Raw genomic sequence first — 21165 nt, forward strand, 5'->3', positions numbered from 1 at the left:
CCATTGGGGCTGTGCCCGCAACCCAGGTACATGCCCTTGACTGGAATCAAACCCGCGACCCTTGAGTCCACAGGCCGATGCTCTATCCACTGAGCCAAACCGGTTAGGGCCAGAAAATGTATTTTAAGAAACCAAAATAGTCAGCAGTATTCAAAAGAATTGGCCAGTTGTTTCTGAGGCCCCTTCAAACAAGATCAAAGATTCCTAACATGATCTCACCATCATGGATGCCCAGTTTTTTTGTTTTCTGGTTTTTTTTGTTTGTTTGTTTTGTTTTGTTTTTATAAAGAAGACAAGTGTGTAAGGGAGTACACAGATGAAATGACAGTGAGTTGTAAATGAGAACAAAAATTACCCTGTCACAGTGGAGAAAGGGATGGGCTACCGGGGGAGAACATAGAAAGTTGATTTTTTTTAAAAAAGATTGGGTTTACTTCACATGTAGAATCTGATTATTACTTTTCGGTTTGCATTGGGGAAACATAGTTAAAAATGGATACACAATAAAGAATTCTAAATGGATCATTAACAATGACATTACTCTGTACACCCAATACGCTGTATTAGAATGACTTAATTAGTGGTGAGGTTATGAGAGGATGAATGTCAAACTTCTGCTAAAATGTAGGAGTGTGTGTAATAATGCCATTTTTATATTATTAATAAATGGCAGATAGACAAGAACAAGATTGTGGATGACAATGTACAAGAGAAATGCCCTGGGAGAAAAATGAAACTATGGGAACATGGCATTAGACAAATGAAATTAAACGTATCTGTTACAGATGTCTGGAAGAGTCACTTAGCCAACTTTCACTCAAGCCAATGAGAAGTTGACATTATCAGCTGGGATTAAGAGATGATCCAGAGGTTTCCATTTCAAACAAAATTTTAGAAATAGGTTCAGTGTTTGGCTTCACATTTCATTTTTCTTAGCAAATGGTGATAAATAGTCACAAGCACAAATTAAAGATTGCTGTTTATTTAAAAAAATCTCTTTTTAAAAATGCAGTCAACAAAAACGATTTCACCTTAATTTCTTTTAGATAAATATGCTGGTGATGTGAAACAGAAAGTGACTATTGTGGTCTTCTTTTCAATTTACAAAATCCTGGAAACTCTAAATCGATTTTCCCCCTCTCTAACCCATACTCTGGCTTTGAATCAATTGTGAAAATACAGGTGTGTCACTTTGTAAGTCAACAATTTCAGAATAATCATGGATCCATTTTATGGTCACTCTGAATTTTCATGTCACTAATCACATAAGAATTGATAACTCATGCCATGTTACAATGTATTTAGCACTTGTTTTCATTTTGCTTAAGGCAAAATGCCCATAGTTGACCTATATTTGGGGATTGGGCAGGAATGGAACTGTATCATATCTCACCAAAAACTGGTTAATCACTTTATTTTATTTTTTCACAAGAAGCTGCCTTTTCTTTCTAAAGACAATCTCAAAAATATTTTTCATTTGCCTATTCTTACCATTATTCTTATCATTATCACTTTCTATTAAACCATTATTTAAATATTTCAGTGAATTTTATCAATAACAAAGGCATTACACTTTACGTTTTCTTTTTTTACGGTGAGTATATGATTTTTCTTCAGAATGGTTCCTCTTACTATAAAATTTTGCCAGTTAAACTTCATTTTTCCAATTCGGTGCATACTTATTTTGTTAAGTTTCAGACACTGGAAACCGTAAACGCAGCCCCCCCCCCCCCCCCCCCCCCGCCTTAAGCTCTGCCTACCAACATCTATCTGGTATCAAATCCGTTTTAGGAACTCAGATCCGAGGGAATGTCTACTTATAGTGTTCTTAGTGTGGACTAGACCCAGAAATGTGCCCTGAATCAAAGTGATCTGGAACCATTGATGGGCTAGCGCCTGGTGGAGTTCTGGGTGTCTGCTGCCCAGTTCCTCTGACTTCTGCAGCACAAAGCCAGCTCCTGAGACGGATCACACTCGGGTATTCCCGCCAATGGTATTTTTCTCCGTGATGTTCTTCATGACCTCAGTACCTGTGCCCTGAAGATAGAAAGCTATTGGCTAACATGAAAGATGCTTCTTTTGGAAGAAAGTGAGCAGAAACAATGTAGCTATTGTTTTAGCAAAATTTGGTGAACTTTTGAGGTCATTATGTCAATGTCTTATTTGGATCCAAATTGTGATATCCCCTTCATTTCCATAATAGGGAATGTTTAGCCTTTATAAAAATCCTGAAAGTATTCTATTTTGGATATGTCTTTTTGTTTCTTTTGATTTCCCAGTTACATGATTGACTTACTTATGCCAAATTTCTGTCATTGTCAGCTATTTAACAAGCATTTATTCAGGGTCTATTTTAAGATTGTCATTTGATAGTTGCAGTGTGAAGCAGAGGGTGATGATGCCCATAATTATAGAACTACGCCTGTAAAAATAACAATTATTGGGTAATAATCTCAAGTACGACAAAACTTAAGACAAGAAAATTACTTTGTAGTGGTATTCTACTTATAAAAACTTGATCTAAGAAATATTTTCTGTCAAGTTTGACATCTGACCCCAAATTCTATGTCAACGTTAATAGAAATTCCTTCTCTTATTATTTCCCAATTAATTAGTCTGTATTATTTATTTTACAACCTCCAATGAATTTGGGGCCCTGAAGTAGTGTATAGACCACTTTAAAAGATTGCATAGCCCCTTTAACCCACAACAATATATATGTTTAGCCAAGATGAGCCCTGTAACTAATTATCTCCCAAATGCTCTAGTAAGCCAAATTGTATTTTGGAAAAATCTTTGAAGTGCACATGACATTCCTTTCTGGTATAGAAACCACTTCTGGAGTGTCCGCTCTGTTTCAATGTTCACATTGCTTAACACCGTGCCTCGGGTACTGCTGTGACCACATTTGTCTCCAACCTATAGCTCACTTCCTGTAATGTCATTACAGGAAGGCCTCACAGGGACATGAACACAGCTTAAGGTCTCTGATGTCTTTGGCAAAGGGTTCAAGGACATCATCGGGATCGGAGACCATTACCACCGTCTCCTGGTCTCCTAGCTCACTTCTCATGGAGTGAGCATTCCTTGAGACTCTTAACTGAATAGGTATAAGGTTACCTTTCCGTGTAAAAAGAGAAAACTCCTTTGAGAAATGTATCAAAAATAGTTGAGAGAACACAATGTTTGTCTTGGTATGATGAGGGTGGCAGGTCAGGAATTGGCGGAGAAAATATTAAGTGCTGGGAGTTGAGCTTGCAGGTCTCTACATAAGAGTTTTAAAATTCTTTCCAAGTCACACTCTAGCCACTTTGCCACCATTTCCATAGTATCAGCTATCACACTGCACACAATTCAATGCCAGCATTTTCTAAAGTAAACCTTTTACCTGTTGTTTTTAACCAGATGGGTCATTTTTTGTATCAGGGGGTGTCTTTCTTATGCTTCTAGTATCAGTTACCCTCTGCCAATCAGGTTGGATGAACTGGGCAAGAGTTTTAATTGGCCCTTGTAAGAGACAGAAGCTTGAGCCTAGAGAAGGACATGACTATATTAAAAAGTAATAATAGCCAAATATTTTAAAACTGTAAATTGAGTCAACAAATTTGATGAAAGGTATATATTTTCACCAATAGAGTGAGCACAGCAGTTAGAGAACTATGTAAATATGTGTGATAGAGAGAGTGTACAGCTAGGTAGAGTGTATAACCTGGAGACTTGTGTCTATGAAACAGGATTGTTTGCTGCCCATATCTCTGTTCACCTGAATAAAAAGGAGGGGGGGGGGACACATGCTTTCCTCATTGTGTATCACATTCACCCACTTGAAGGAAAATCCTCATCCATAAAGAATTTAGGAGTTTAAAACTCAAACTTTAAAGTAATGATATTGAAATTTCTGTTTCCTAAGATACTGAATAACTCTTTAAGAGGACATTCTGAGAGCTGATGTTAACCAAAGTGATTTTAAACGTTTACTTTCATCCTCTACTACCTAGCTTTAAGAGTTATCTAGAATGTTTAAGTATTTTAGGGAAAGCTTTATCATTTTTTTAAGGATGCTAAGATGCTGTCTATATTTGAAAACATTGTCTAAAAGTTCACCAAAAGCTATGGTTTTTTTTCCTTGATGATTTTGTGAGCAATATGATATAAACTTATTTATGGGGAGAGTGCTGAGCTCTTACCAGGGACAGTCGATATAGAATATTATCTGAGATGCGTGTTGTCTCAATGCTTTATAAATCCATGAAAATACTTGTCTCACAGAGTAGAACTGATAAAAATTATTGCTAGGTATATAGGGAATGTTATAAACTTATTTTCTTAGAACGCTTGGGTGAAGACCCACTCATGATGACATTGTTGAGCAAGCACTATAGAGAGAGATAAGAATTAAAAAGTTGTCTACGTAGAGTCCTTAGATCTGGCAGAACATGGAGAAGTCCATACTTAAAAGGTTGATTTTTAGGTAGGAAAAAAAAAGAGTAAGAGAAAGAGTTTTTGTAAGTAGATACGTGTGAAATATTTATTCATCCTTTTTATCTAACAAGTAGAGGAGTCTATCTTTAGAACTAAGCTAATAAAAATATTTAAGCTAAAAAATATTGCATTATTAACATCAAACTTTTGGAAACTTGGGAACATTTTATTTATCTGAACCTCATAAACTGGAGTAGCATCACATATACGATGATAGGAAATCTCCCCTCACCTATGGTGAGGGGTGTGGGATGGGGGGTGCGGAGAGGGGCAGAGGGAGGTTTCCTATCATCATATATAGAGAGGAGAAAAAAACAGTGACAAACTAGTGGGATTCTTTTAAAGGGTGTCATCTTTTAAAGAAAAAAATACAAACGAATCATCTTTGGAATGAGTCATTTCAATGTTTTCAGGTTCTTTTCTTTCCCACAAATTGTGGAAGCCATGACTAATATCCCTCAGCTGACTTAGTCTTTAAGGATCTTTAGGAAATTGTGTAGGAGCTGGTATATCTGTCCTTAACCTAATGGGTCCCTTATTTAACCAGTGGCTGTTGTCTTTATATCTGTTGGCCCATCAAAATAGTGTCCCTACTGACATGTAGTAACATATGCTTATCCTTAATCTTTTATTCTCCAGGTTATTTTTTTCAAATGCTCATTGAGAGGAAGCCTTGTCCAGAAAGAACAAGCTGGGGACACATGTCTGTTATTAAGTATCTTAGTGGTTTCTCCTCATGTGGGACTTATAAACCCTGCGTGTCTCCCAGGGTTCATTTCGGGCTCCATGGAGAACATATAGAAGTTGGCTTGTAAGGTTTATTCCATTTCATAAACAGACACTATTATCACAAACTAAGAACTAATAAAAATCACAATCATAATTTAAAACTGGAGACACAACTAATTTTAGTAGATATATTGGAAATTACCAATGGGTAGTCAACTTGAGGTCATTGTATTTGAATGAAAATGTTTAATATATCTCAAGTTACTGAAAAAAAGAGTTCTATTTCATTTTGTATGTTACTTGCATTTCTTTCACAGAGTCCAATTATATTCCAGATAGTATATTACAACTTAGTCAACAACCTCTACAAATAGGGCTTGTGTTTCCAGAGCCTTGTAAAAGATACCGACTCTCTCTGAAATTATTTAAGAAATTATTTAAGTTTCCCTGCTTAATGTGTCAAAAGTAGACAGTGTTCTGACATAACGCTGATGCGCTTCATGTATCCCAAGGGTCTACCGTTAAGTGAGAGTGTCCTCATTTTTAGGCTAAGCACGTTTGGTTGCTTTTGTCCGTCACCTACACACATCTCTGTTTTGACTAGTGCTATGAATGTAACTTAAAACTTTCAGTGTAGCGTTATTTTTTCTATATGCTCCTGAGTAGACTGTGGTGCCTGACAGACCCTGTTAGGTCATTATTTTGTTGTACCAAAGTTCTAGTGACTTCAGAAATCATTGCATCCACTGATTTTTGTGGTGTCTGGGTTTGAATACTCTGGCTGAGAACTGTATTCAGTGATTATTACCTGCACACTTTCCAAATAAAAATGAATTTTTATCAATTACTTTGCGTAGTGAAGGCAGCCTTTTTTTCTGTGCTGAAGGCCAACACGTCACGGGTCGGGGAACATTAAATGGGTATTAACATGAAACTCGCATCACGTGAAATGCTATCCACCTGAAATTAAGACAATGTTATGTCAATTATGCACCCATTAAAGAGGAAAGGTATCCATTAGGATGCAGTCAGTGATTTTCTCTCTCTCTCTAAACTTTCTCATTTATTATTTATTTAAAGACTGGGCTTTGCAAGGGAAATTTTCTAATAACTTTAAATGATGCATTTATAAAATTAGCACTTACCACGATGAAGTATTATATAGTACACAGCATTTCCACATGTTATAACCTACTTCTTCCCCATAACAGAATGCTAAGGCAGGCGGTGGTATCTCCCTTAGTCACACACTGGTGAAAGGACCATTGTTCGAGGAAAATTCTAGACCATAACCATGCAGTTTCCTTAAATGTTCATTTACAAAGGCTGCCCCAAGCTCTCAACCGGGCATGTGCCCTGACTTGAACCTTGACCTCCTGGTTGATAGGTCAACACTCAAACACTGAGCCATAAGCTGGGCTGTTTGTTTTTTAAAGTGACATAGTTTGCTAAATACTTAAGAAGGACTTCTTTTTGTTGGTATTATTAATCCTCACCCAAGGACATTTTTTCCCAATTGGTTTTTTAGAGAGAGTGGAAGGGAGGGAAGGATGGAGAGAGAAGGGAGCGGGGGAGAGAAACATCCACGTGAGAGAGACATGTTGATTGGTTGCCTCCCGCACGTGCCAGCATGTGCGTCCCCGACTGGCAGGAGGATCAAACTTGCAACCAGTTATGTGCCCTGCCTGGGAATCCAACAGGCAACCTTTTGGTGCACAGGACAATGCTCAACCAACTGAGGCACTCTGACGGGGAAGGATATATTATTTTAAAATTGTTTACACCTTGGCTGGGATGCTAAGTGGTTAGAGCATTGGATGGAGCACCAAAGGGTTTACAGGTTCAATCCCCGTCAAGGGCGCACACCTTGGCTGCAGGTTTGATCTCTTGCCCAGAGCAGATTGATGCGTCTCTCTCACATCAATGTCTCTCTCTCTCTCTCTCTCTCTCTCTCTCTCTCTCTCTCTCTTTCTCTCTCTCTCCCCTTTCTTCCTTCCCTTCCACTCTCTAAAAATCAATGGAAAAATGTCATCAGGTGAGGATTAGCAAAAAAACCAACAAAACTGTTATAAAGTATTATTATTATTCACTATTCTCCCTACCAAAGCATTTTTTATTCTAATCTGGATTGCTGCTTGTGGAGAAAGAAGAGCTGTAATAAGATTGTGAGCATTGCTGTTCTGTTAGAAACTCATTTAGGTGACTGGCATTATGGAGTAGGAATCCAACACATGAATAATAATTTGACTAAGCCTATCTTATAGGTACTAGAAACATTTTGTAGTAGTAATCAGATGTGTGAAATGATCATAGCTTTAGAACATTTTCATAGGTCTCTGAGAGAAAGACTCATCTTTACCAAAAGGTTAAAAAACAAAAAAACAAAAACAGCAGCAAGGCTAACAACAGAAGAATTCAATCTGTCTGATTAATTCCCCAGAGAAAATGAACATCATGAGCTCATTCACACTCATGAAAAAGTGAAACAGAGGCTTGAGTCCTGCTGGTTAATATATTGGATTATGAACACACAGCACCTTGCTCCCAAATGCCAAGAGCAGCTCCTATCAGTCCTGGAGTGTCGGTCAAAACAAGACTATCCAGTGCCCTGGAAAAAAGCACACCAAGCAGGGGGTTGAGGTACGGATTCTTAAAAGCCATTAGGTTACCACAGCTCAGAATTCAAAGAACTGGAGGAAAAACTTAATAATCAAATACAGGAATGATTTATAAAAAGGAAATATGAAAGAATATGCTGCATGGAAAATGCTTTAGACCAGTGGTTCTCAACCTTGGCTGCACATTAGAACCACCTGGGAATCTTTTTAAAATCCTGATTTCTGGGCCTCATCCTCCGGAACTTCTGTTTCTTTGTTACTAATGTTGTGGCCCCACCCCATAACAAAGAAACAGAATTTCCGGAGGATAAGGCCCAGGAATCAGGATTTTAAAAAGATTCCCAGGTGATTCTAATGTGCAGCCAAGGTTGAGAACCACTGCTTTAGACAATATTAGGACTTATTTATTACCTGCCAGTCCAGCTTACGTCTTGACTATTCTGGCAAGCCCATCCTGCAAAGTATGTACACCTGTGCTCACTCCTGCCTGGGCCACTCCCACCAAATACCAGCTCTTTCGGCCACTTCCCTATCTTTCTTCCCATCTTTGCCTTGTGCTGGGCTGCATAGCTGGCACTTAGGCCAGACAGGCGCGCTGTGCTGTCTGTTCCTAAAACACATAGATAGGAAGGTACTGACATCAGGCCAGGCCTTGAGATATGGTCTCAGGGCCCCTTCTCAATATGCTGTACTCTCTGTTCCTAAAACACATAGATAGGAAGGTACTGATACTATACTGTGTCAGGAACTAAGGTTTTGTAACTTTGTGGTTTTTGCAAATAAAAATGCTGTAATTCCTGTAGTCTGTGCTGCAGTTCAGCCTCTGCTTCGGCAGGGTGCTATAACTGTAGTCGCTGGCTAGTTTAATAAAAGGCTCCTAAATTTTGATGAGTCCTGGTGGTTGTCTCTGTGGGTCACCCCATTACAGCCTAAATGTTATCGTCAGAGTGTCCTCCTCCTCCTCCTCCTCCTCCTTCTTCTTTTATGCACCAGAATGATGCTTTGCAATTTTCAAAATTCTTTTTTTAAACTTTTATTATTTTATTTTTTAATTTCAGTTTACTTTCATTATTATTCTGTATTGGTTTCAGCTGTGTAGCATAGTGAGCGAGTTCTTATTTAAGATGACTATCCTCCTTAAATGACTAGTCTACAGTGATTATAGTTTCAATGATCACCTGATTAAAATTGCAACCACAGCCTTTCACCCCACATAACTCCAGACCCCTGAGTTTGTTGTTGTTGTTGTTGTTCTTCTTGTCAATGGGCACCTCTAACTTTATTATTTGTTCCTCATCACTGGATTTGTTTCCATGAAGATGGAGATTTTTTCCCCCCTTTCTTTAGTCTTGGCCACATGCACCCCACTCCCCTCTTCTCACTGCTGTAGCCCCGACATCTAGAACAGTGCCTGGCCAGTAGGGGGCATTCAATAAATATTTGTTGCAAAACAATGAATGACTCCTGTTTGAAAAATTATTGGGGTGAACTTTAGACTAACAGTCTAAAATATTTACTATTTTATTAAAGTAAATATTCAAATATTTAAATTATATAATTTATGGATTTTTGTGAAGCTACATGCTCATGAAAGGCTCACCATTATCAACACATTGCAAAGTACTAAACCAACCTTGGGTGCCTAGGATAAATTGCATTTTTCCGTATTTCTAGAAACAGTTTTTTAAAATACATTTTTATTGATTTCAGAGGGGAAAGGATTGGGAGAGATAGAAACATTAATGATGAGAATCATTGATTGGCTGCCTCCTGCCCCTTACTGGGGATCAGCGCACAACTGGGGCATGTACCCTTGACCGGAATCAAACCTGGGACCCTTCAGTCTGCAGGCCGACGCTCTATCCATTGAGCCAAACCACACAGGACACATATTTCTAATACAGTTTCAAACACATAAGTACCTACTTAATAACAGAGCAATTAAATATAATTTAAATTTTTATTGCATCCTTAATATTTCTAATCAAGCCCTAACTGGTTTGGCTCAGTGGATAGAGCGTCGGCCTGCAGACTGAAAGGTCCCAGGTTCGAGTCCAGTCAAGGGCATGTACCTTGGTTGCGGGCACATCCCCAGTAGGGGGTGTGCAAGAGGCAGCTGATCGATGTTTCTCTCTCATCGATGTTTCTAACTCTCTTTCCCTCTCCCTTCCTCTCTGTAAAAAATCAATAAAATATATTTTAAAAATATTTCTAATCAAGAAATAAGAGGTGAATGGAAGAGAAATATGATTATTATATTAGTGAGGGGACTTTCAATTATTGGGGAATTGGATACCCTTTTTGATATTGGTAAGGATGCTATAATAATTTGCTGGTCATAAGAGAGTTAAGGATTTTCAAAGTGAAGAAATATCAAAGAATTTTAGAAGTATGTTTGTGTTAATTTCATAATGCTACTATTTTCAAATGTAAAATAAATCATAATAGATTACTTTTGCCATTGATTTGCACCCAAGGAAAATTAACAGAAAATTCAGGGAGCTGTCTGCATATTGTATTTGTTTACTGACAAAAACAATCAGTTTCAAACCTGCTTATTCTTATACTCAGGAGATCCCAAGACCATTCATTTCAAAGTGAGCCCGAAGACCCCATGAGCAGGTCCTATCTGTATTATGTCCAACTGTACTTCCATGTTAAAAAAATGAGTAAGTTAAACCAAAATAAAATCCAATAGTATTCTTCCATTTTGGACTTTAGAATACATTATTCTAATGGATACCTCCCAGGCTGTTAGCTCAGTTTGATGGGTTTATTCACAAACCTCATATTTATTACAATCCAGCATGATGACTGATGGGTAAGAGGAACCCACATGGTCTCTGAGTGAAGTCTCCTACTGCACAGTTATGTATCATTTCAAGGGTGACAGCACTTCGATGGATTTATAAATATATCACTTCACCTCATTTGTTCAGACCTTTAACTATTTCATAGATGACAGGGATAATTTTACATTCCACATTGAAAGGCTTTGAGCATCTTTCCTGAGTAAATGTTTCGAGTTACACACTAGTGAGGATGATCAAAAGGCTTCAAGCAGTTCACCCTTTAGGATGACTAAGGTCTTCCATTATTCCTTTAGTCGAAGAGCATTCTGCTTTCCTGGCTGTCAGTACGTCTGCATTTCTACAGGTTAGAATTTGGTTTTACTCAGAACGATCAAGGCTCCACCTGTAATGAATGCATGTACCGACATTTAAGCACACTTTCACAAGAGCACTGGACATATAATTCTAATTCGTGCATTCAGATTCCTCCTGGCTGCAGATCACAGCCATGTTCCTTTGAACTCATAATACAGGCATTTTTATGGAGGTCTGAGCCAACAGCACTGTGTACCAGTCCCTACACGCCCCCAATATTTAACTTAGAAAATATAATGAATATTGAAAAGGAAATTAGTCAGGAAGGCAGTCACAAAGTGCATTCCTTTGTACTTAAGTGTGCGCTGCCTTCAGCAACCAATTTTCAATCCGAGCTGAAAAACCCTGGTTTCCTAAGGTGTGGTGAGGTAGCCATGTTTCTCAATTTGGGAGGGGTGTGTGTGTTGGAGAATTAGCTGAAAAGAATCTTCTCCTGCCCATAATTCAGTTGAGAATAATGAACTTATGTCATAGTAAGATATATTTTATTATCCAAAAGTCAACTTTAAAATATAACATTTATTCATACACATATACACAATTCCTTCTACTTACATAAATAAAAACCACTATCAAAGGTTCAAGTTGACAACCTTAAACCATTCTCTTCAGTAAAAAATCTGCAAGAAAAGATAGGTTTTTAAAAACTTGAAAGCAGAATTTATCTTCCATCATGGGAAAGCTCCTGGTTTCTTCACCCATTAAGTAAGCTTTGAAGAAAGAGTTCTTTCCCTCGAATATATGTTTGTTTGATTTTCTGGAATGTCATCTTCCTGAAAAACTATTGATGTATAATGGATTCCATTAAATACTGGCATTGGGCCATTTTAACATGCAAGTTTAGATTCTGTTTCAAAGAATACGTAAGACCCACGGAATGATCGTTCTCATTCAGATCTTCAGCCAGCCAGCTCATTTCCGTAGCCTAACCAACATCAAGTAGGGGGTAGAGTCTTCAGGCTTCAAGTCACTATAGAAAAGACCACACAGTCATCAAGATCAAACACATTAAACTGCAAGGATGTAATTGCTGTACCACCGCCATTACCATCTCCACTGTCCTATACCATCGCATCACAACTAATTGCTTTAAGAGATGACAGTTAATTGATGGATTGTAATTCCCCATGAGACACAGGAGAATCACGTTGTGGAAGCATTAAACTTACTCAAATTCATGTAGTTGTACTAGAACAAAAGTGAGGAAGTGTGGGGGTTGGGGGTCCGGAGAGTTAGAGGCTGTGTCTGCCACTTCAAGCAGTGAGGATACTCACCAGAGTGACCTGGAGATGGGAAACACATCAGTGCTCCCTCAGGATGTTTTAATTCTGGGCATTTCTCAAAGCCTGACCTTCTCTCCTCAATGTGTGTGTGAGTGTGTGTGTGTGTGTGTGTGTGAGTGTGTGTGTGTGAGTGTGTGTGTGAGTGTGTGTGAGTGTGTGTGTGTGAGTGTGTGTGTGAGAGTGTGTGTGAGTGTGTGTGTGAGTGTGTGTGTGTGAGTGTGTGTGAGAGAGTGTGTGTGTGTGTGTGTGTGAGTGTGTGTGTGAGTGTGTGTGTGTGTGAGAGTGTGTGTGTGAGTGTGTGTGTGTGTGAGAGTGTGTGTGAGTGTGTGTGTGTGAATGTGTGTGAGTGTGTGAGTGTGTGTGTGAGTGTGTGTGTGTGAGTGTGTGTGTGAGTGTATGTGTGTGAGAGTGTGTGTGAGTGTGTGTGTGTGTGTGTGTGAGAGTGTGTGTGTGAGTGTGTGTGTGTGTGTGAGTGTGAGTGTGTGTGTGTGTGTGTGTATGTTTTGCTTTTGTTGTCGTTGTCTAATGACCTCTAATCTCCATCTACTGGTGTTCAACCCAAGAAACATCTATATGTTCTAATGCTCAAGGGAAAAGCAAAGCAAAGCAAAACAAAACAAAACACAAACTTAAAAAAAGGACACATATGTAATACCCTTTGTAATACTTTAAGCAATAAAACAATAAAAAAAATAATAGAACATTTTAATAAAAATTAATATTTTTTCTTGAAAAAAACACAAAAAAAGCACAAACTTATTTAGGGTACTTACTGAGAGGTGGGATGGAAATATATTTTATGGGTGATTTAAGATATTTGCCTAGATTAATTTTTAAATGTACCTTTTTTTAAGTTAAGGGCTACTTTTATACTCCAATCTCTCTCTAGAGTTGTAAGCCCACTGTATGTTGGTGAATCCAGACTTACCAAACCATACTTATGCTCACATTCTCAAAGGAGCCAATTAACCATATTTCATTTTGCAAACATGAGACCTACTGTTGAGATAGGTATGTGGTGAAATGGCTGTAACTGATAAGGGCTACAAGGATTATCACGGAGATAGTAAGACCAACCCCCAATGAATTTATGGCTGAGAACCCCCAGGAAACCAGCTCGATCCAATGTGGAGACTAATTTCACTTTGCAGTAATTCCTAGCTTCGTTATATGCTCATTGTAACACATTAGCATTCTAAATCATACACCTGGCTGCCATGATTGGGAACAGAAAGCCAATATAAGAACACAATATGGACCATGGGGACCTTCCAAGAAGTCTCCATCCTGAATATTCCTCTCCCTTATTGAATGTTCTATCCTCAGATTAAATGATCCTCAATAAAGGAAGTAAATCCCACTAGGGCAGGGCTACTCTGCCTATGGAGTAGCCTTCTCTCTCACTGCTTCACTATGAAACTTTCACTTTGAACTATATTCTGGCTCAAATTTGAATTTGTTCCTACATGAGGCCAAGAGCTCACAGTGGGTCCCAGACTCTTGGGTCCCTGGACCCCTGGAATGCCTGCATCGCCATCATATCATTCACACTGCAATTTCTATCAAAAAGTCATAAAACAAAGGGCATATTCAGTCCAGTTTCACTATTTCAATTAGGAACTATTCCCATGTGCCCTTTCCCAAGTCATAGGAAGAAAATACATCTTTAAAACTAAAAGGCCTTTCACTCTAAATTAACTGCAGCTGCTGTAGGATTGGCCGTCGAAGACATTGTCTCCAACACATCCCCTCTGTTCCTGCAGCTTTCCCCACTGGGATCTCGGCACTCACTGCTGCAGTGGTTACAGTAAGGAGACAACCAGTTCCTGGCTGGCTCCATTCCTTCCAGGGTCAAAACAGTGGATGTTGGCCACAATGCCTCACCACCCCAAGGGGAATGGTATCTGGTGTGGATGGAAAGGGGCCACATACTAAATCTAACAACTTCAGGGGAGACCTGTATGGCAGGCCTTGTAAACTCAGAGGCCTAAAGTAGCCACATAGGGTTGTCTGAAATTAAAACTTCCTAACTAAAAGCAAGTCAGGGTGGTTAGTCATGTCTTAGGCCAGTATCTTCCTTGACAAAGGTCAGTCTCTACCTTAACTGGGTCTGTCTATTGTCCTTTTGCAGCTACAATAACAAACCCTTGGAATGTCAGAGTAATCCCCTTTTTCCAGCCCCGTCAGGGCACAATCTCCCACCAGAGGGAGAGACCATGTAGCCCCCTCATTGGTATCTTGTTCTCCCCACATACCAGCTGTATGTGCTCTAAATGTTAGTTAACGATCCTGTACCCACCAACGTAAAAGGATTTGTCTTTCTGTTTTATTCTTTATCTAATCTCCGAGATTTCCCCGCTTTGCTTTCTCCCACCTCTTTAATCTACCACCAATGGATTTCATGTAATCCCCCCTTAAATCTCCACCTTTGACTCTAATATATAAAATAAGCTGCAAAACTGCCATTCTCCAGAGCATTTGCCCAATCCATGGAGATTTTGCTTTCTGGCAATTGTCATCAGCTTGGCTCAAATAAACTCAAAAAATTCTCTACAGGTTCAGAGGTTTCTTATGTAGATGACACTGTTAAGGGAGCAAAAATTTGACCATCCTCTCCTCCCTTGTAAAGTCACACTTTGCCTTTCTATTCCAAACTCTTCCCCCTCCCTGCTGTGAAGTGAACTCAGTAAAACCTCGGTATAATGGAATAATTCAAGTGAGGGGGTGTCTGTTAAAGCAGAAAATCTCTTATATAACAAAGTAGGTTTTCCGAATTCGTGTATTAAAAAATTGACAAGTTACTTAGTTTACCTGTTTTTACTTATGTAGACCTGCTTGTGTAATTAAAATTTAGTATGTATGAAAGGTTTAATTTCACAGAAAAGTTTTCTATATGTATTACTATACAGTGGGGCCTTGACTTACGAGTGTCCCGACTAACGAGTTTTTCGAGATACCAGCTTTCTCTCGGCCGATTTTTTGCATTGAGTTGATAGAGTAATTTGAGTTAACGAGCTCCTTAACGAGCTCGGTCTCCTATCGAATTAAACTCGTAAGTCAAGGCCCCATTGTAATTTTAAATTTACACTGAATAGGTCTAGTAAATGCATGCATTCTTCAGTCACCATGAGTAAGCAAATGCACACAGCTGGGCGTGGCATAGCCCACGTGGGAACATGGGCCAGCAGGAATTAAAACTGCCGCAGAAAGTCTCCGGATGACAGAACCAATTACCACACAGGTGATGCGATGTGATCAAGGGCTAATCATTCCCTGAACATTGTTAATGAGCAATGACTCTAGGATTTAAACATGTAGACTACAGTTTTGCTATACAGTCTTGATCTACGTTTGTGAAATTACTAGTGTTTTTTCCAACATATGGTCTGTTCACTAAAATTTGTTAACAATCACAGTGAATTAATAATAATAAAATAACCTATTAATTTAATTATAAGCAAATCTTGGTTAAAAGCATTTTTAAATTAAGAGGGTGTTAATTTTCACTTATGATATATGGACCAGCAATTTTGTCTGTTAAATCTGAAGTCCATTAAATCGAGGTCCACAAAATCGAGGATTGTCCTCTCACTGCTTCTGAAGCGTGGGCATTTCACTGCCTCTTTTACTACTGCCGGGACTCCTTTCTTTTCTTGATTAGAAGCTGCAGGGCTAGTGGCCTAAAAGTTAAGAAGGTAGCATCTGGGGGCCCAATGATTTTAGAAGACCGGTTCATATTGGTTTCCTCTCTAGGCTGTAATTACATATATGATTAGCCAAGTGAAGCACTTGTTTCAGGGACTAAGAGAGGCTAAGGCCTGAACTCCTAGCCTGATGCTGACCACAGCGGGATTCTCCAGCTCAGGCATGCGCCAAGAGTTTCAGAAAATGGGCTTCTGCCCCTGAGGGGCTAGACTGGGAAATTCAAAAGCTGCTAGAACAGGAAGTGTTTAATCACTTTTTAAATTATTCATGTAATTACAGACTGTTTTCTTTTAAGTGAGTATTTCATAGAGTATTATAAAAATGAGGTTGAGGCCAGAAGTCTTTTTGTTTTGTTTTGTTTTACATCTTGTCACTTTGGACTCTGTCAACACTAGAAAATGACTTTGATGGTTTCAACTATCATTTCCATTGCTTTACTGGGTCATTATCGTTGCTTAATTGGGACATTATTATTGAAGACACTTGTCATTAACAACGCAGGCAGCAAAGTGAAATACAAGGTACTAGTCTTACCCTCTTGACATTTATAACATATTTTGATTTGAGGTATAGACATGGACATTTAAATAAATACAAGCAAATTATGCTTAAAATACTCATCAATAGCACAGAACATGTGAGCAGTAGAAGAACAAGGACAAGAGAGGAGCCTATCTAGTTTGTTTGCAGAAAGTACTGAAGCCTAGCTTGGGCTTGTTTTGCAGCAAAGAAGAGGTAAGAGATATCTAAGTGAATTAATTCATTTATTCAGTAAGCATTCATATGTTAGGCTCTGAGAAGTCAGTGGTGAACAAGATTAACACAGTTCCTAGTCTTGAAGAACTGAGAAACAGACAGTAAACAATGACATAAGTATTAATACATTGGGATCTCTCTTCAGTGGGATGAATGTCAACATTCATGAATGTTCAACAGAGGTTGTAAAGGCAGGTGGGGGTAGAAGAAGAGAGACTTTACCTTGTAGCGACGGCCTTAGATACCATTGTCCTAGGAGTTTCAGACCAAAGTGCCACCTTGGTTTTTAGTTCTTTATTCTAAAGTTGAAAAGAAAATTAGTTCAGAAATCACATAGCTAGCACATTAATCATGCTCCTAATCAACCCTACATCACTCTTTGTCCTTCCTGTCAGAACACAGAAGGTAACCAGTTGAAAGTCACTAATATCTCTGAAATGACACACTCACTAGCTTGGTGACCTCATTCAGTTACTTAACCTCTCTGTGCCTAACTTCTTCCTCTGTATAACAGATATAACCATAGTCTGTTCTTCAGAGGTTCTGAAATGAGATAAAAACATGTAAAGAACTCAGCTCAGTGCCAGGCACTGATTTTTAAGACTTAAAGGCAGTTGGTTTTTAACTGCACGGAGTGATTGCCCATCAATGGTATGTTTGCATGATTTTCTGTATTATATTTGCTTATCCATATTTACTCTTTTATATAGAATGAATTAACATGTTAGCTGTGTAAAAATAACATAAGAAAAATATTTTATGAAGTAATATTTGCCAAAAGGCCACTTTGTAAGAAAAGCAGTGAGGAGACGCCTTTGAAGACATCTCTTAGCAGGAAGAGGCTGTAATGTGCCATGGATCATATCACTTGAGGCCCCCCGAGGTACCACCATCAGCCCTCACGGGGCACTTGAGTGAACACTAGTTCTGAGCCAATTATTCCACAATCACCACGCTTTCAGCTGTGGAGAGCTGTGAGCATTGTCTTGATCAATGGTCAGTCCCATATGACCTAAAGCAGGTGAGAACCTAAGCAAAGCCTGAGGCTTGAAGAGTTCACCCTGCAGAATAAGGAGAACAGTGGCCTTACGGGAAGGTAGAAAAGGTTACAAAATTCAAGATGTAAAAATCTGGACAACCTCTTTCTGTTATGAGTTTTTTCTTCTGTTGGGAAAGCAGAAGGAACACGGTAGTGGTGGAGATGGTGAGGTGGGAGGAATGTTGAGGTGGGAGGAATGGTGACATGGGAGGAATAGTAAGGGGGGATGGTGAGGTGGGAGAAATGGTGAGGTGGGAGGAATGTTGAGGTGGGAGGAATGGTGACATGGGAGGAATAGTAAGGGGGGATGGTGAGGTGGGAGAAATGGTGAGGTGGGCGGAATGGTGATGGGGGAGGAATGGTGAGGGGGAAGGAATGGTGAGGTGGGAGGAATAGTGAGGGGGGATTGTTAGGTGGGAGGAATGGTGAGGTGGGAGGAATGGTGAGGTGGGCGGAATGGTGATGGGGGAGGAATGGTGAGGGGGGAGGAATGGTGAGGGGGGAATGGTGTGGGGGGAGGAATGGTGATGTGGGAGGAATAGTGAGGGGGGATTGTTAGGTGGGAGGAATGGTGAGGGGGGAGGAATGGTGATGTGGGAGGAATAGTGATGCAGGGGGATGGTGAGGTGGGCGGAATGGTGACGGGGGAGGAATGGTGATGTGGGAGGAATAGTGATGCAGGGGGAATGATGAGGTGGGAGGAATGGTGTGGCAGCAGGCTGGGAGTGTGACCGTGTAGCTCTGGTCTGCCCTGGGGAGGAGCAAAGCTCCAAAAGATGAGCAGATTTGCAAGGAAGTCAGAGCCTCTGAATGTTTACAGAACAGGACAACACGGAAGTGGACAACAAGCAGGACCTCAAAATACCGAGGGCTGCAGTAGCCAAGGTGACCAGGTTGAGGCAGGCAGTGACTAGCCATCTGACAAAGACAGAAGGGTTGACCCTGAGCAGGAAGTTGAGCTGAGGCAGCTGTGGGGGCTTCATATACTCCAACCTCAGTGGAGGCTTCCCTAGTATAAAGGGAATAGTGGGCAGATAGAAAAACATCTCAGTAAATGATCAAGTCTTACGCTGAGTTTTAAAACTCTGAAAAATAAGAACATTATAATAGCCTTCTTGAAGTGAGTGAGCCCTGAAGCAAAGTTTGGAAGCCACATGGATATGGATAAAGGAAGAAGAAGAGAGAGGACAACTCAGGGCTGGTAGTAAGTAAAGGTTGGAGACAGCAAATGGGCTATCTGACTAAGCTGGCCTTGACCAAGCTTCTAATGCCAGTCCATATCAGCTGTCTCCACAATATAGCAAGTATTCTAGAAAATTTGCATGGACTTTTAACAATTATTTATTAACTAGAGGCCCAGTGCACGAAATTCATGCATGGGGGCCCTCAGCCTGGCCTACACCCTCTCCAATCCAGGACCCTTCAGGGGATGTCTGACTGCTGGTTTAGGCCCAATCCCTGCAATCTGGGACAGCTGGCTCCTAACCACTCACCTGCCTGCCTGCCTGATCACTCCTAACCACTCTCCCCTGCTGGCCTGATTACCCCTAACCGCCCTCCCCTGCCAGCCTGATTGCCCCTAACTGCTCTCCCCTGATGGCCTGACCACCCCTAACCACTCTCCCCTGCTGCCCTGATCGCCCCTAACCACCTCTGCTTCGGCCCCCACCATCATGGCTTTGTCTAGAAGGATGTCTATTTGGTCTAATTAGCATATTACCATTTTATTAATATAGATATGAAATGTAAATTTAATAATGTCAAATGTTTAATACTGATACTTTAGTAATAATTAAGAGCACCTCTCCCCAGAGCTATAATTTCTTATGCATAGAAGATACACATATACATACATTCACAGAAAGACACTCATAGATCATCACAGATATTCACATATACTCACACATGAACACCCAGACACAGTCGCACACAACTACACACACACACACACACACACAGTCACATTCACACTAAAATATATAACAGATTTCTCTTTACCTGGGCTTCAAGTACATTAACTTTTTCTTTCAAATTTTCAATTCTTTTATCTTGTTCTTTTAAATTAATTTTTAAGCCTTCCATCTAAGAATTTGGAAACACAATTGAAAAATCTTGTCAGACAACAGGGAATAGTTATGTAAGTCAGGAATTGTGCAGGCTTCTGTGGTCAAATGAGGTACATCCAATATAAAAACGAAATCCCAAACCATCAGGAGACTCAGTAGGCCAAGGAGAATGGCTGAACAAATTGGCTCCTGGGGATGTGAGCACACAGACGGTGCTATTAAACATTTCAATCTTTGGGAAACCTGTTTAAACCAAATTCAGCAGGAGTGCATCTGTGGAAAGCAGCATTGGCCATCCTTATGTCTCAGCCACATAATGTTTTCATGCTGCAGATACAGAGGCCAATGGACAAGATGCCAGGCCACTGCCTGGCGTGGGGAAGCAACCTGAGGCAGAGATCTGGTCAACCAGTGTGGAGAGCGGCTACAGGGTTTGGACAGGTTCAAGCCTTGGACTGATGAGAGGGCACAGTCCTCTCATTGCCACGTGCAAGTCCCAGCTTGGAGGGCAGAGCCCTCCCAGCACAATTATAGCCAACAGCTATGGTTGTGAGCTTGAACCTATGGTCCAAACATGTGGCCCCACGTGCCTGAGTGATGTGGGCTTGATAGAGTTCAAGTGCTTGTAATTGAGTAGGATCGAAACTCATGAGAATGTTGTAAACATCTTGATCACACCCTTACTTTGCCTCTTGGAATCTGTCTATAAGATAAAGACACAGCTAGTGGGCGCTGTTGCTGTATCTCCATTGGAGGAGCAGCGTCCCACCGACACCCAGCTTTCATTCTCTTGTCTGTCCTTTCTAAGCCTTTGGCCGTGCTGGCGCAGCACAAACCAGCAGCATGGTGAGGCGAGCCTGCTTTGCTTCAGAAGAAAAGCATCAGGCCAGTGGCAGCATGGGACTGGGAGGCGGAGAAGTTCAGAAGTGTGCAGGAAGAGGAAACTCATGGATTCTAAGGCCAACCCTGCCACTACCGGCTCCGTCATTTAACTACTGTGGGCCTCAGGTTTCCCATCTGTAAAATGAGAGGCGTGGGATGCCCCTCAGCCCTTTCTGGCTCTGAAGAGCTGACAGTCGATTCTCTTGGTGAGGTTCTAACCATGTAAGCACCAACGTTACATTTATGTCAGGAAGGCGTTTGAGGTATTTAGAAAGACTCCTTTTGGAAACAAATATTAGTACAAAAAATGAATGAAGGCACCCCTTTTCTAACACTCCTCCTAAGTAAATTTACATGAAACTGACCAATTATTCCTTCCTCAAGAAAAGGCTGAGCCTCCAAACATACACAATCTTCTAAAGAACAGTGTACATTACC

At 40.2% G+C, this 21165-nt stretch overlaps 2 protein-coding genes across 14 annotated transcripts in view; one reads left to right on the forward strand and one right to left on the reverse strand.

Annotated features, from left to right (window-relative positions):
* Positions 1–6058, forward strand: part of RAB27B (RAB27B, member RAS oncogene family) — a 58186-nt gene extending 52128 nt beyond the window's left edge. For 6 of the 7 annotated variants that reach the window (XM_059706135.1, XM_059706140.1, XM_059706136.1 and 3 more), the window contains one exon: positions 101–6058. The gene's annotated coding sequence lies outside the window, so the exon portion shown is untranslated. The remainder of the gene's footprint in view (positions 1–100) is intronic. The other variant, XM_059706133.1, reaches the window with a different exon arrangement.
* A 5401-nt stretch (positions 6059–11459) lies between these two features.
* CCDC68 (coiled-coil domain containing 68) overlaps positions 11460–21165 on the reverse strand; it is a 43887-nt gene continuing 34181 nt past the window's right edge. For 6 of the 7 annotated variants that reach the window (XM_059706142.1, XM_059706146.1, XM_059706145.1 and 3 more), the window contains 3 exons: positions 19778–19861; positions 16963–17039; positions 11460–11966 (listed from right to left, as the gene is read on the reverse strand). In XM_059706142.1, coding sequence (XP_059562125.1) covers positions 11909–11966; positions 16963–17039; positions 19778–19861 — 219 coding nt within the window. In that variant the 3' untranslated portion in view covers positions 11460–11908. Of the gene's footprint in view, positions 11967–16962; positions 17040–19777; positions 19862–21165 lie in introns of those variants that run through there. The other variant, XM_059706147.1, reaches the window with a different exon arrangement.

This window comes from Myotis daubentonii, chromosome 8, assembly GCF_963259705.1.
Source record: "Myotis daubentonii chromosome 8, mMyoDau2.1, whole genome shotgun sequence".
Taxonomy (NCBI): Eukaryota; Metazoa; Chordata; class Mammalia; order Chiroptera; family Vespertilionidae; genus Myotis; species Myotis daubentonii.